Source organism: Hemiscyllium ocellatum, chromosome 2 (assembly GCF_020745735.1).
Source record: "Hemiscyllium ocellatum isolate sHemOce1 chromosome 2, sHemOce1.pat.X.cur, whole genome shotgun sequence".
NCBI classification, from domain to species: Eukaryota; Metazoa; Chordata; class Chondrichthyes; order Orectolobiformes; family Hemiscylliidae; genus Hemiscyllium; species Hemiscyllium ocellatum.
Window position 1 is genome coordinate 6318999 of NC_083402.1, and position 16215 is coordinate 6335213.

Below are 16215 nucleotides of genomic sequence, written 5' to 3' on the forward strand. Positions count from 1 at the left end.
TAGTGAATTTGAGTGTGAGGGGTTGAGAATTTCTGAGAATTTGGGATGATCCTTCCAGTGCAGTACTGAGGGTAACCCTCATTGTCAGAGATGCTGCATTTCAGTCGAGGCACTAAAATGAGGACCTGTCTGTTTCAAGTTGATTTATAAAGACCTATAGCTATTATTTTGATGAGCAGGGGCATTATTCATGTGCCCTGGCCAATATTTATCCCTGCATAAATGGCAGTTTTCAAAAAAATCTCTTCACTATCACATTGCTGTTTACAGGATCTTACATGAAGATTGGCTGACATGCTTGTTACAAAATAACACTGATTACACTTCATTGGTTGTAAATGTCCTGAGACAAAAGTTGATCGGTAAATGTTTGAGTTAATAAATCAGAATTGTTCAATATGCCTGCTTAAAGTCAGTGTCTTGTTTCTCTTGCCTCTCTAGAACCAGTTCCTTGACATTTGTGAAGTGAAGTGGCCTGGAAGCGACCAAGACGGTGGAGTAAAGGTTGCTGACAGTGGATGGGTGACAGTCTCCTCTCTAGATGGTCGTGCCTTCCTCAGTCTGGCTCCATCTCGACTTGAGTTCACTGTGGAGTTCCTGACACCAGTCAGTACGCCTGCTGCCAGCAAGCCGCTCCATAAGCAGGGCGCAGGTAGCAACTTTGAGCCCCAAAACTGTCTCAACCTGGAGAAGATTAAACCCTCTGGGTTCAATGAGGGCCAGAACCAATCTGGGAGAAGAACCCGGAATTCTCAGAGTAAAGTACGTGAAGGTGCAAATCCTCTAAATCTGGAACAAAGAGGTGGAGGCTCGACTGAGATTTGCTCCAAATACATGTGTCAGTATACATGGGTGATTCAGCACCACACTGTATCCTCTTGCCCACAAGAATGGGATTTCCCTCTGAGACTCGCTCTTCACTATAACTGTGAGCAAGAGAAATCTCTGGAGCTGAATGGGATAGATAACAGATCGCTGTGTGTTAATGAACCTATGGCACCAGGAGTTTCAGAATCAGCCACTACTGTTCCCAAAGTATTGCCTCTGAACTGCCCAGCCCCACATCTTCACAGGTAAACATTAGGCTATGTATTTTTAACATAGAAGAGAATATGTATTGCTTGAACTTGTAAAACATCTCGAGTCATAGAGTCATACAGCATGAAAATAGATCCTTAGGTCCAACCAGTCCATGCTGGCCATAATCCCAAATAAACTAAACTAAACTAGTCCCACCTGCCTGTGCTTGGCCCATGTCCCTCCAAATATTTCTTATTCATGTACTTATCTAAATGTTGTAACTGTACCTGCACCCACTACTTCGTCTGGAAGTTCATTCCACACCTGAACCACTCTCTATTTAAAAAAAACATTGCCCTCATGTCTTTTTTAAATCTTTTCTCCTTTCACCTTAAACGTATGCCCCTAGTCTTGAAATCTTCCATTCTCAGGAAAAGATACCTTATCTATACCCCTCATGATTTTATAAACCTCTATAAGGTCACCCCTCAACTTTCTATGCTTCAGTGGAAAAAGTCCCAGCCTATCCAGCTTCTTTGTATAATTCAAACCCTCCATTCCTGGCAACATGCTAATAAATTGCTTCTGAACTCACTCCAGCTTGATAATATCTTTTATATAACCGGGCAACCAGAACTGTACACAGTATTCCTGAAGAGGCCTCACCAATGCCCTGTACAACCTCAGCATGACATCCCAACTCCAAGGTCTGAGCAATGAAGACAAGCATGCTAAATGCCTTCTTAACCACCTTCTGTATATGTGACACAAACTTCAATGAATTATGTATCTGAAGCCTATAGGGGTCTCAGTTCTATAACATGACCCAAGGCCCTACTTGTCAAATAAATCACATTTATCCAAATTAAACTCCATCTCCCAATTCTCAACCCATTGACCCAATTGATCAAGATCGCTTTGTATTCTTAGATAACCTTCTTTGCTGTTCACTATATTACCAATTTTGCTATCAACTGCAAACTTAATAATCATACCTTCTATGTTCTCATCTAAATAATTTACATAAATCACATACAAAATTCTAGAATGGAATGCAGTGTTTCACATTGTAATTTGTCCTAAGTATTATAGGAATGTAGCATCCTTGCAGTGATTGGGTACACCTTATCACTCCTCCACTGCAGTGAGGTGTGGTACAACGCAGGTCTTGTGTCATAACTTTACATTACTTTAGATTACTTACAGTGTGGAAACAGGCCCTCGGCCCAACAAGTCCACACCGACCCGCCGAAGCGAAACCCACCCATACCCCTACATTTACCCCTTACCTAACACTACGGGCAATTCAGCATGGCCAATTCACCTGGAAACTGGAGCACCCGGAGGAAACCCACGCAGACACGGGGCGAACGTCAATCGCCTGAGGCAGGAATTGAACCCAGATCTCTGGTGCTGTGAGGCAGCAGTGCTAACCACTGTGCCACCATGCCGCCCATAAAATAAGTGTTCTATCTCTGTATCAAACTACATTGCAATGAACTGAAAGCGAAATTAATTGACTAAGAACGTTTCTTGTGGAATTGTTCTGACAATCGTCAGCATTTTCTCAATTTGCCTGTTGAAATTATAATGTACTGATTGTAACTTGTTGACCAGCTAGGGCCTTGTTCATGTGTTGATGATCTCTGCCAATATCCGATGCTGACTGATTGTTGTACCTAGGTGGCGCTTCGGGGACGTGCTGGGTCAGGGAAAACGGGACTTGGAGACTTGCCTGCATTCACAGCAGGTGAAAGTAGTCTGGTGCCAAAGTGTGCTGTACAGGTAAGAGGTGCTCTGACTGCCTGATACACCAACAGGGAGTTTCACCTCAAATAAAAGTGAAATACTACAGATGCTGGAAATGTGAAACAAAAACTGCAGGAAAAACTGAGCTGGTCTGGCAGGATCTGTGGAGAGAGAAACAAAGTTAAAATTTCGATTCCAATATGACTGTCTTCAATAGAAGTCAGTTTGAACTTTTCTCCAAAAGACATCTCTCTCTCTCTCTCCCCACTGATGCTGGCTGATCAGCTGCATAGTTTCAGCACTTTGTGTTTGTTCGGAATTGTATCGACCTTTCATCTCTTGTAAACCTTGTTTTTACATCTGTTTCCCAAGCTCAAACAAACTGCTGCTTCTGAAATGACTTCATCTGACAAAGGAGCAACACTCTGAAAGATGCTGATTTCAGATTAACCTGTTGGACTATAACCTGGTTACGTGTAATTTCTGACTTTGTGTGGGGGAAGAGGAGATGTTTGTGTTTAGGATAGGCTCATATATGGCTGTAGTACTGTTCTGTCAAAGGATCTCTGATCTTGAAAAATTAGCTGTTTTTCTGTCTACAGATGCTGTAGACCTGCTAAGTTTCTCTAGCAACTTTTTATTTCTGATTCAGATTTTCAGCATCTTCAGTTCTTTGTTTAAATTTATTCTAGGACACAGCTGTCAGGGAAAGGTGTCTTCCATTTCTGATAAAGGGTTTACAATGACACATTCACTTCTTACCTTCTTTCAAGGATGATGACAGGCCTAGATTCATGAATACTGCACATTGCAGCACAAAAGGAGTAAGTAGCTCATCACCTCAAATTCCACCTCACTGTCCTTCTTAAATTGTTTTCACAAATATTTTCATTGTTTTGCAAGTTTTTTTTCTTTATTCATAAGGTGAGTCGAGCATTTTATGCTCATCTCAAATTGTGCTGAAACAGAATGGCCTGTTAGCCAACAGGTGAGGACAGCAGGTTTTCTTGCTGCTATGATATTGATCATTGATCATATCCCAAAGTGAAACTTGACTTGATAGACCAAGTTATCCTTATTGTTTACCATGCAGGCCAGTCACTGACCAGTGTACTTTCGCAAATCCTAAAAGTTTATTACACAAAATAAAGAGCACACATGTTATTGTGCCAAACAAAAACTTCAAATGTTTTCTTTGTAAAATCCCTTGATGAGCTGGTAGATGTGGTAGTAGACCAATAAAATCCAAAGTCATAAAGTTGTACAATACAGAAACAGACCCTTCAATCAAATTCATCCATGCCAACCAGATACCCTAAATTGATCTAGTCCCATTTGCCAGCATTTGGCCCATATCCTTCAAAACCTTACTCATGTACCCAGATGCCTTTTAAATGTTGAAATTGTACCAACCTCCACTATTTCCCCAGCAGCTAATTTCATACACACACCATCCTCTGCTCGAAAAAGTTGTCTTCGGGCTCTTTTTAAGTTTTTCCCCTCTTAACTTAAACCTATGATCTCTAGATTCACCCTATTATTGTCCCTCAATCTTATAAACCTCTATAAAATTACCCCTTCGCCTCCAACACACCAAGGAAAAAAATTACTTTGGACATATGATGTCACGTTCCTCTAGATATTCCACTTTGGCCTCTACTTTGGCACATGAGGCATAGGAGACAGATTCTGCCTTGAAGTATTTGGGTGGGTCTTCTGGGATTTTGGGTCAATATCGATCTTGGCCCTGGCACCTTATGTCTTCACAAGGCACTCTTGGAACGCTTCAGAATACTTCCCAGTGACTTCATTTAGATCGCTAGTGCCTACTTTAAAGACTTGTTGCTCCTCCAGATGGATTTTCTATATCTAGTCCCTTCCCAAAGTGTTGGGACCTGGCCCTTGTATCACCATTGAGAGGACTTGGTCTGTGTATTACCCATGTGTAATTGGAGTTACAGTGGTCTCAGTTAGGGCTCCCCAGTGCATGTGGCCAATCTAACTTTGTGTTGCATGGGCTTGAGGGTAAGATGCCCTACTGGAATTACCCAAATGTTTTCTTCCCAACAATAGTTACAGTGGTAATTGTGCCTACTTTCTAGGCACTTATCTGAAGTTTTATCGTAATTGGGGCCACTTTTGGAGCAGTGATGTAATTTAGCAGTATCTGTCCTCATCCTTGGGCTAAGTTATTTGCAAAGCCCTAGTTTGAGGTGACTTTGCTCTTTGACCTGGGTGGTACACGTTTTGTGTGTTTCGGTAGCCTTGTCTGGGGCACATTCTACGATCACAATATGGTGTATAAGATGACATTCTTGGTCTTCACTGTATTGTGGAGAAACTTCTGATGCAATTCTGGAGCCTTGTGCCTTCAAATTTCAATCGCTGTTCCTTGGAGTCAAACTCAAGTTGTAAGTATTATCTGTTGGGAACTTGAATCTGTGGGTATGGGGCTGCCCAAGGTTGCAGGCAGTACTATCTATAGACCCCCAAAGCTCCTGAGCTCCTTTTCCTGTGTTTTTGTAAGAAGGGACCAGTTCTGTGGTTTTCTCAATGTCCTGATCTGGTTTGGTTAGTAGCTTTGTTTGGATCACAGTATAATAAATTCCATAAACTAAGAAATCCCTTAACATGTCCTGCAGTGCTGACCCATTCTTGCAGTGTTCTGCCAATTTCCATAGTCTTATCAAGAATTCAGTATCTCTTTCTCTACAAAGTTTATTTGCCATATTAAACCTGTAACCCTGCAGCATAGCAGATGGTTTGATGGCGATTTTTTTGAGAAGGTTTGTAGCTCAGGTTGAGATTCAGGTTGTAAGTTTACTTACTGAGCTAGAAGGTTTGTTCTCAGACATTTCGTCACGATGCTAGGTAACATCTGTTGAAGCACTGGTGTTCTGTCCCCTTTCTGTTTATGTGTCTTGGTCTGTTAAGGTGAGTGATATCCTCTCTGGTTCACTTACCAACCTCTGAGTAAAAGGGGTCCAAATTGATGTGTTTATTGATGGAGTTCTGGTTTGAATGCCAGGCCTCTAGGAATTCCCATGAGTGTCTCTGTTGAGCCTGTCCTCTGATGGATGTGTTGTTCCAGTTGAAGTGGTGCCCTCTTTGTTTGTTTGTAAGGATCCTAGTGATGGCTGGTCAAACAGCAAACCTAAACAAGCAGACACAACATGCCCAGAAACTCTAGCCACATTACCATACATCAAAGACATCTCTGAGGTGACTACTCAACTACTCTGACCTCTTGGCATCATGGTAGCCCACAAACTTACCAACACACTGAAACAGCTACTGATGAACCTAAAGGACGCTAGACCAACAACCAGCAAATCGAATGTCATATACAAAATGCCTTGCAAGGACTGCAACAAACATTACATCAGGCAGGCTGGCAGAAAACTAGTCACCAGGATACACTAACACCAACTAGCCACCAAAAGACAAGACCAGCTATTGCTAGTATCCTTACGCACAGACAAAGAGCGACACCACTTCGACTGGGGCGACACATCCATCCGAGGTAAGGCTAAACAGAGACATGTACAGGAATCTCTAGAGGTTCGGTATTCAAGCTGGAACTCCATCAATAAACACATTGATTTGGACCCCATTTACCGACGTCTGAGAAAAAGAACCAGAAATGATATCACCTTAACAGACCAAGACACACAAATAGAAAGTGGGACAGGACACCTGTGCTTCATCGGAGGCTCACTGATGATGTTTCCCAACATGGTGATGAAACATCTGAGCACAAACCTACCAGCTCGGTGAGCAAACTTACAACCAGATGGCTTGATGTCATAGTGGACACTTACAATATCTATCAGTTCACCAAAGGATTTTGATTCTTGGATACGTTAAACTCTTAATGATGCCAAACATCAGGGCCCCACACGCTGTCAAGATATTGGCATTTTGTTAGTGATGCCCTTCGATCCAGTTTGCCTGAAGGAAGTATCTGAGGGCAGCACGGTGGCTCAATGGTTAGCACTGCTGCCTCATTGCGCCAAAAAACGAGGTTCGATTCCAGCCTCTGGCGACTGTGCATGCTCCACACAGTCTGTGTGGTTTCCTCTGGGTTCTCCAGTTTCCTCCCATGGTCCAATAGATGTGCAGGTTGGGTGAATTGGCCATACTAAATTGCCCATAGTATTCGATCCATTAGTCAGAGGGAAATGAGTCTGGATGGGTTCTCTTCGGATTGTGGACTTGTTGGGCCAAAGGGCCTGCTTCCACACTGTCGGGAATCTAATCTAATCTATCTCAATTCTTTGTGTACCTGGGTCAATCCTCCACAACTGCAGCTGACAGTTCCAGTTTCCCACCCAGTGGCAATTTTTTTAATATTATTGTATCACAGTCTTAATAGGTTAATTGAAAGTAAAGGCTATCTGAAACTTTTCCTGCCTCTTGTCACCAGTGTAATAACTCAGTAAGTACAACTGGAAAGGAACATCGTTTATTGTTGAACTCCAAAATGGAGTCACGACTAGTGATGAAAATGTGTTGCTGGTTAAAGCACAGCAGGTCAAGCAGCATCCAGGGAACAGGAAATTCGACATTTCGGGCCAGAGCCCTTCATCCTGATGAAGGACTCTGGCCCGAAACGTCGAATTTCCTGTTCCTTGGATGCTGCCTGACCTGCTGTGCTTTAACCAGCAACACATTTTCAGCTCTGATCTCCAGTATCTGCAGACCTCACTTTTTACTCACGACTAGTGATGTTCATCGGCTTCATAAACTTTACTGTTTACATGCACTACTGAATATTTCTTTTCATCAACACCAAATCACTGATTTCTATTTTTAGCTATTAACCTCCAATATTAAATCACCTGTTGGCCAATTAAATATTTTCAAGCAAAGATATTGTTATTGATTAGCATTCATGCTATTTCTATCCCCAAATGTTATGAGGCAATCCAATGATCAATTTGTAATTCTTTACTCTGAAGATATGTTGTTTCAAATAAAACTTCTTGATGTAATTATTTTTAGTCTGGTTTGCAGAACTGGCTTTATTAACTTACCTTTCCGTTCTATGGTTACTGGTTCCTCTGCCTATGTGTTATCCAAGCCCCTGGAGTTGGACTTGAATTACTCATTTGCAGATGTCACTGTAGGAAATAAGTGAGTGTAATTACAATTTGCAGATTGGATGCCAAGCTGTGGTTTCCTCTTGTGACGTTTAAAAGCCATCCTGTTTATCTTGGAGAGACTGTTTTTCCATGATAAGACTGTAAGCCCCTAATTCCTCAAGATATCCTGCCCCCATGAATATTTAGTGTTGTGGAACCATAATTTCCCTCTTTTGGACTATAGCTTTCTTTCACTGCTGCGAGACAAAACCCATGAACAATCAAATTCATGTTGTGTTTCCCGTTCGTTGTATTGTACTTCTTTTAGGTTCTTGTGTCTACGTGGTTTCTGCATGGTTTTAAAAAAAACAAGATTTTTTGGGGGAGGGATGGGGGTGGTAGGTGACCGGTACCGTGGAGTTTTCACATTACAAGTTTGCATGTTATTTGCTGAAGCATTACTTTATAATAGAGAACAAGACTCCAGCTAACTCTGGAATGAATAGAATGGAAGCTTTATGTAACAGGCTTATTTGATACTAAATGGAGTATAAATTCAGCATGATGTCTAGGACTTGCTAAATGGTAGGGTGCACTGTCAGAGGAGCCAACTTTGGATGAACTGTTAGCCTGAGATCTTGTGCCTGGTTTCTTGCCCAATATTGGATCAGTATGGATTTCAATAGCGCAATACCGCAAGTTCTGTTAATAGAGTCAAAGAGATGTGCTGCACGGAATAAGGCCTTTTTGGTCCAACTCATCCATGTCGACTAGATATCCCAACCCAATCTAGTTCCACCTGCCAACACCTGGCCATTTTCCCTCCAAACCCTTCCTATTCACATACCCATCCAGACGCCTTTTAAATGTTGCATTTGTACTATCCTCAACCACTTCTTCCTCTGGCAACTCATTCCATACATGTGCCACCCTCTGTGTGAATATGTTGTCTCTTAGGTCTCTTTTATATCTTTCCTCTTTCACCTATGACGTCTTGTTCTGGACTCACCCACCCCAAGGAAAATTTTTATTTATCGTATCCATGCCCCTCATGATTTTATAAATCTCTTTTAGGTCACCCCTCAGCCTCTGATGCTCCAGAGAAAACAGCCCCAGCCTGTTCAACCTCTCCCCGTGACTCAAATCCTCCAATCTGGCATCATCCTTGTAAATTTTTTCCAAACGCTTTCAAGTTTCACAACATCCTTCTGATAGGAAGGAGACCAGAGTTGCAAACAATATTCCAACAGTGGCCTAACCAATGTCAGGTACATTCGCAAGCTGGGCTCCCAACTCCTGTACTCAATACTCTGACCAATAAAGGAAAGCATACCAAATGCCGCCTTCAATATCCTATCTACCTGCGACTCCACTTCCAAGGAGCTATGAGCCTGCACTCCAAGGTCTCTTTGTTCAGCAGCACTCCCTAGGACCTTACCATTAAGTGTATAAGTCTTGCTAAGATTGGCTTTCCCAAAATACAGCACCTCGCATTTAGCTAAATTAAAGTCCATCGGCCACTCCTCAGCCTATTGGCCCATCTGATCAAGATCCCATGTAATCTGAGGTAACCCTCTTCGCTGTCCACTATATCTCCAATTTTGGTGTAATCTGCAAACTTACTAGCTACATCTCCTTATGCCCACATCCAAATCATTTATGTAAATGACAAAACCTAGTGGACCCAGCACAGAGCCTTGTGGCACTCCACTGGTCATAGGTCTTTAATCTGAAAAACAACCCACCACTACCACCCTCTGTCTTCTACCTTTGAGCCAGTTCTGTATCGAAATGGCTCGTTCTCCCTGTATTCCATGAGATCTAACCTTGCTAACTAGTCTCCCACAGGGAACCTTGTCAAACACCTCGCTGACGTCCATGTAGATTACGTCTACAGCTCTGCCCTCGTAAATCCTCTTTTTGTTATTCAATAAACTCAATCAAGCTTGTGAGACATGATTTCCCACGCACAAATCCATGTTGACTATCCCGACCCAGTCCTTGCCTTTCCAAATACATGTACATCCTGTCCCTCAGGATTCCTTCCAACAACTTGCCTACCACTAACGTCAGGCTCACTGGTTTATAGTTCCCTGGCTTGTATTTACCACCCTTCTTAAACAATGGCACCACATTAGCCAACCTCCAGTTTTCCGGCACCTCCCCTTTGACTATTGATGATACAAATATCTTAGCAAGAGGCCCAGCAATCACTTCCCTAGCTTCCCACAGAGTTCTAGGGTACACCTGATCAGGTCCTGGGGACTTATCCACTTTCATGTGTTTCAAGACGTCCAGCAATTCTTCCTCTGTAATATGGACATTTTTTTCAAGACGTCCCTATCTATTTCCCTACATTCTATATCTTCCATGCCTTTCTCCACTGTAAACACCGATGCAAAATACTTGTTTAGTATCTTCCCCCATCTCCTGTGGTTCCACATAAAGGCTGCCTTATTTCCTAAGAGTAGGTCAAGTTTTGCACCTTCTCTAGTAGGTATATCCACATACTGAATCAGAAAATTTTCTTGTAACTTAACAAATCCTCTCCACCTAAACCCTTAACACTATGGCAGTCCCAGTCTATGTTTGGAAAGTTAAAATCCCCTACAATGTCTTACAGATAACTGAAATCTCCTTCGAAATTTATTTCTCAATTTCCTGCTATTTTCTCTGTACCATTTTAAGTAGTTGAGTCACATTGACTCTCCTCCAATCCAGAGGAACTGTTCTAGAGTATAAAGAATCTTGAAAGATTGCCATTAATGCATCCCCTGTTTCTCAGGCCCCTTCCTAAATTCTCTGGGATGAAGATGATCAGGCTCTGTGGGTTTATTTGCTTTCAATCCCAACAATGTCTCTCCAACGCACTTTTTTTTTGTTCCTAATATACAGATTACCGTCCATTCCTCCCTCATTCAAAACCCTGTGTGCCCCATTATTTCTGGTACATTATTTGTGCTCTCCTCCTTTTGTGAAGAGAGAAGTGAAGAATGAATTTAGTCTGTCAGCCATTTCTCTGTTTCCCATTATAAATTCTTATGTTTCTGTCTACGAGGAATCTACATTAGTTTTTACCAATTTCACCAATCATCTTCTCTTTTTTGCATACATGAAGAAACTTTTACAGTGAATTCTTATGTTACCCTGAAGCTTACACTCGTTCTCTCTTTCCTTTTCTGAATCAATGCCTTTGTCTTCCTTTGCTGTCATTTAAACTGTTCCCAATCCTCGCTAATTTATATGCTACTGCTTTTGCATCTTGTACAATCTTTAAATTCCCTTGTAAGCTGTAGTTTGACCAATGTTCTCTTTGCACTATTGTGCCAGAATGGCTACAAAATTTGTTTATTCCTTTCATTCTTTGAAAGTTTGCCCATACACTGTCATTCCTTTCAGTAACGTTTCCTAATCCACCAGACCGAACTTATGCCTCATTATTATTATTGTTTCCCTTGTTAAGATTGAGGACCCTAGTCTCAGAATTAACTATCCCACTCTTTCTATATTGATAGAGAACCCTATCATATGGCCACTCATTCCCAAGGGTTCTCTCACAACAACTTTATTGATTACTCCTTTCTCAATGCATTATACCCAGTCTAAGATGGCCTGTTCTTTAGTTGGTTCCTCAATATTGGTCCAGAAAACAATATTGTATGCATTCCAGGATTTTATACCGTTATTGTGACTAATTTGATTGATTCAACTATATGCATTTTAAAGTTGCTCATAATTGGAGAGAGTTCTTTACTACATGCATCTCCAATTTCCTGTTTAATGCCATTCCCAATATCACCAGGACAGTTTGCTGGTCTAGATACCACTCCCACTAATGTTTTTTGTTACTTCGGTATTTCTAAATTTAACCCACACAGATCCTACATTGTCTGGGCTATTATCTTTTCTCAATATTGTGTTTATATATCATTAACCAGTAATGCAACTCCACTGGTGCTTCCTCTTCATCTGTCCTTCCTAAACACTTAAAACCTCCTGTCCCTAGTCACCCTGTAGCCGTGTCTCCATACTCCCAACTTTATGAAACCTGTTTTCAGCTATTTGTGTGATCAATTTATTCACTTTATTGTGAATGCTCCATGTGTTTAAGTACAAAGCCTTTAGGCTTGTCTGCTGAATGTTGTCCCATTCCCTGGAATATTTGCTGTGGCCATGTTTGAACCTGGCCCTTGATTCCTCTGCCTATATCTTTTGTTATTTTCCCCATTCTGTCTTTCATTTTTGTCCTTGATTTCCCCTTCCTCTGACTCCTTACATTGGTTCCCATCCCCCTGTGAATTTACTTTAAACCCTCTCAACCACTCTGACAAATACTTCCCCAGGGCATTAGTCCCAAGCCTGCTGATATATAACCTGTCCATTTTGTATTGGTCCCACCTTCTCCAGAACCGGTCTCGATGCCCAGGAATCTGAAACCCTCCACCTTACACAGTCTCTTTAGCCATGTGTTCATTCGATATATCCTGGTATTCCTACTCTGACTAGCACTTCTCATTGGTAATTATTCTGAGACCACTATCTTTTTGAGGTCCTACTTTTTGGCTTGCTTCCCAGTTCCCTCTATGCAACTTTTAGGATTGCATACCATTTTTCTAATCTACATAATTGGTGCCGATGTGTAGCATGATAACAGCTGTTCATTTTCCCCTGCCACCCCCCCACATCCACCTCAGGATGTGTTATAGCTGCTCCGAGACATTCTTTACCCTAAAACCATGGAGGCAACATACTGCCCTGAAGTCTTTCGTGGCCGTGGAAATGCCTATCTATTTCTTCTTACAATTGAATCCCCTATAATTTTTGTATTTCTACACATTTTGCCCCTTGTGCAGCAGAGACAGTTGTGGTACCACGAATTTGGCTGTTACTGTTTTCCCTGAGAGGTTATTCCCCTCAACAGCCTCCAAAGTGGTACATCTGTTTTTCAAGGAAATGGCACAGGGGTCTCCTGCACTTCCTGGTGATCACCCATTCCCATTCTTCCTGTAGAGTCTTCACCTGCGTGTGGCCACCTTTCTGAATGTGTGGCCATGATTCTCTCCGCTTCATAGATGCTCCAGGAGCTACAGTTGGCGATACCTCCTTCACATGCTCTGGACCTGCGAACAGGATTCCTGAAGAAGGGCTCATGCCCGAAATGTTGAATCTCCTGCTCCTTGGATGCTGCCTGACCTGCTGCGCTTTTCCAGCAACACATTTTCAGCTCTGATCTCCAGCATTCCTACTGCGAATCCTCTTGCAAGGATGCCTTCCTTGAAGAAGCTCTAATCCTCTCTCTACAAGGATTTCAGTGAGTCCAATTCCTGAAGAAGGGCTCATGCCCGAAATGTCGATTCTCCTGCTCCTGAAATGCTGCCTGACCTGCTGCGCTTTTCCAGCAACACATTTTCAACTGGAAATGTACCCGGTTTCCCACATATAGCCATGGAATGTGTTCTATGAATTCAACCTTCCTTTCAAAAGATCCTCCTGAAGCCCCCCCAAGGCACAGCAGTTAGATGCTGCAACACCAACCACATAAGTATGTTGAATATAACTAATGGGAGAAGGTCTTTATGCTGGCCTCTAATCCCCACCTTGGCAACACTCCTATGCTTCTGTCCAGTTTGTGTGACTTGCAAACACATCCTTCATTTTTTAATATACAAATTGTGCACCATGGAAAGTTTATTTTCCCATACAAGCTCTTCTGCTTTGTAGAAAATTAAAACTCAGCCGGACACCCTGAAACGGAGGTGGCAAGCAACTTGTAGATCAGCACTATTCTAATTTAGTCACCAGGTGGTGCACAAGTGCATTTTAGTGCTGCCATAAACTGGGTCAGGGCAAGAGGAGAAGGGATTACAAGTGAATCCTCCTCTCTCACTCTTCTCCACCGCTTCTTCCAACTTTCAGATTTTAACTTAGCTTTAAAAACAAAGTAGAAATCAGTGAAACGTCTCAGCATTGACTGATTTATAGTGCAATAAGAATGGCAGAAATGAAAGCAGGAGTGAACCTCACAACCCCTTCAGCCTACTCATCCCTTCACCACAATCAATGCTGACCTTCTGCCTTACTTCCACTTGCCCGCTCATTTCCCATATCCCTTTATTCCTTGAGTGATCAAGAATTTGACCATCTTGGTCAGAAATGTATTCAACGATGAGGCATCTACACCCTTCCGGGTTAGAAAATTCCAAAGGTTCACTGGCATCTGAGTGTGAAAGAACCCCATTTCCTGAACCTGCGTTTGTGTATTTGATTCAGCCGGGAGAAATAACCGTCTAATTAAAACAATTTATTGAAGATTATTTATTTTGGAAAATCATAGCCAGTGCATCCACTATCTCTACAGCTGCTTCTTAAGATGTAAGCCACCAGAAACTGGGAATTTGGCAGCATTTAAGCCCTCCTTTACTATTTTCTCTGCTGATATCAATTACTTTATAGTCATCACTCTTATTAACCTGTAGAATCATAGAATCCCTACAGTGTGGAAACAGAGGGTATTTGGCTTATTGAGTCCACACTGATCCTCTGAAAAGCATTTCACCCAGATCCCCCCCATCCTTGTAACCCTTCATTTTCCCATGTCTAATCCACATATTCTGCACATCTTTGGACTTTGTGAGGAAACCAGAGCAGACATGGGGAGAATGTGCACATTCCACACAGATAGTTGCCCGAGGTTGTAATCAAACCCATGGGTTCCTGGCACTGTGAGCAGCTGTGCTAACCACTGAGCCATCGTGCACCCAAAGTTGCCCTCAATTTTTTGGCATGTGTTTTCTACTGTGGATGCACAACATATTTATTTCATGTTTCTTCATTTTCCATGATCATTTCTCCCATCTTTGCCTTTAAAAGACTGATGTTTACTTTAGTTATTCTTCTATTGTTACATTTATAAAATCTCTTTAGTCAGGTTTTATTCCTATTCTCAGCCTGTTTTTTTTTCTTTCTGTCAACTGTTTTGTTTGTCCTTTTAATAGTTTCTAAAACTCTCACTCTTCAATCCCCTTAACTACTACTATTCACAACATTATAAACTTCTTTTTAATCCTTATCTTTAACTTCTCCAGTAAGCTACAGGACCACCTTTATGTACATTTTCAATTATCTTTGAGTTTCCCACTATTGTATTTACTGCCATTCTTTTCATCAATTTAGTTAGGTGACCCCTCATACCCGTGTCTTGACTTTTGAGATATTTGATATAGATTGTCACTCTCAAACTTAATTTTGAGATCAACTGCATTATGATTTGTTATTATTCAGGCTATTTTAATCTCAAAATTGCTTATTAACCTTGTCTCACTACATAAAACCATATATGCCCATAACCTATTTCCCTGCTTGTTTCACAACTTAATGTTCTAGGAAACTGCTGCGAAGGTTCTACCAAGTCTTCTTCCAGACTAAAGAAGGGCAAAGTATTTATTTGTTCATCAGGGTGGGGTGAATGGACCACAGCCTGGTACTAGTGGCAAAAAAAGGTTTTGTTGCTTGTCTCAAGTTGGCACTGTTGGTTACTTTGGGGGTGGGGAATGAATAGGAGTTTTTAGCAGGTGAAAGCTGCAGCCCCACAGAAGGTGGGGCGGTCCTGAGGGAGGTATGAATTATTAACCAAAATTGCTCCTCATTTTCTTTTTTGTTGAATGCAGCACGTTTATTATGCTGTGCAGTGTATTTCAAATTGCTACCTACTTTGCATCCATGTATATTGGATGAGGAAGACTTGTCTATTTCAATCTGTAAATTCAAAGTTTTGGGCTGCCCAATCTATATCTAGCTTAAAAGGCAGCACTGTCCTTGAGTATTGTAGAGTATAATGTCAGTTACTGCTGGCTTGGACAATGTTGATTGAGGAACAAAAATTAATATGGAGGTGCTGGTGTTGGGGTGGGCAAAATCACACAACATCAGGTTATAGTCCAACAGGTTTATTTGAAATCACAAGCTTTTGGAACGCTGCTCCTTCATCAGGTGAGGTAACAACTGTTCTGAGGAAGAGTTACTGGACCTGAAACATTAACTCTGCTTTCTCTTCACAGATGCTGCCAGACTTGCTGAGCTTTTCTAGCAACTTCGGTTTTTGTTTCTGACCTATAAAGCGTCTGCAGTCCTTTTGGTTTTCTCTGGGTTAACAGTCCTGCAATAATACCACCAGGCTGTCACCTCCCCACTAGTGTTTGCCTGTTTGATTTTTCATTGTTTCGTTTAGGATAATTACCGATCCAGTGAACACTGTGGAAGTTTACCCAGGAGATGGTTCTGTTCTCAAACCCCATTGTGGCAACAGCAACTACTTCACTCACTATCTGCTGGGACAGAACAATGGACAGGTAGTGTTGTTACA

At 41.8% G+C, this 16215-nt stretch overlaps 1 protein-coding gene across 2 annotated transcripts in view; it reads left to right on the forward strand.

Annotated features, from left to right (window-relative positions):
- Positions 1-16215, forward strand: part of c2h5orf34 (chromosome 2 C5orf34 homolog) — a 50886-nt gene that overhangs the window by 14614 nt on the left and 20057 nt on the right. For both annotated transcript variants that reach the window (XM_060842392.1, XM_060842401.1), the window contains exons 4-6: positions 442-1073; positions 2704-2805; positions 16081-16201. In XM_060842392.1, the coding sequence (XP_060698375.1) occupies positions 442-1073; positions 2704-2805; positions 16081-16201 (855 nt within the window). The remainder of the gene's footprint in view (positions 1-441; positions 1074-2703; positions 2806-16080; positions 16202-16215) is intronic.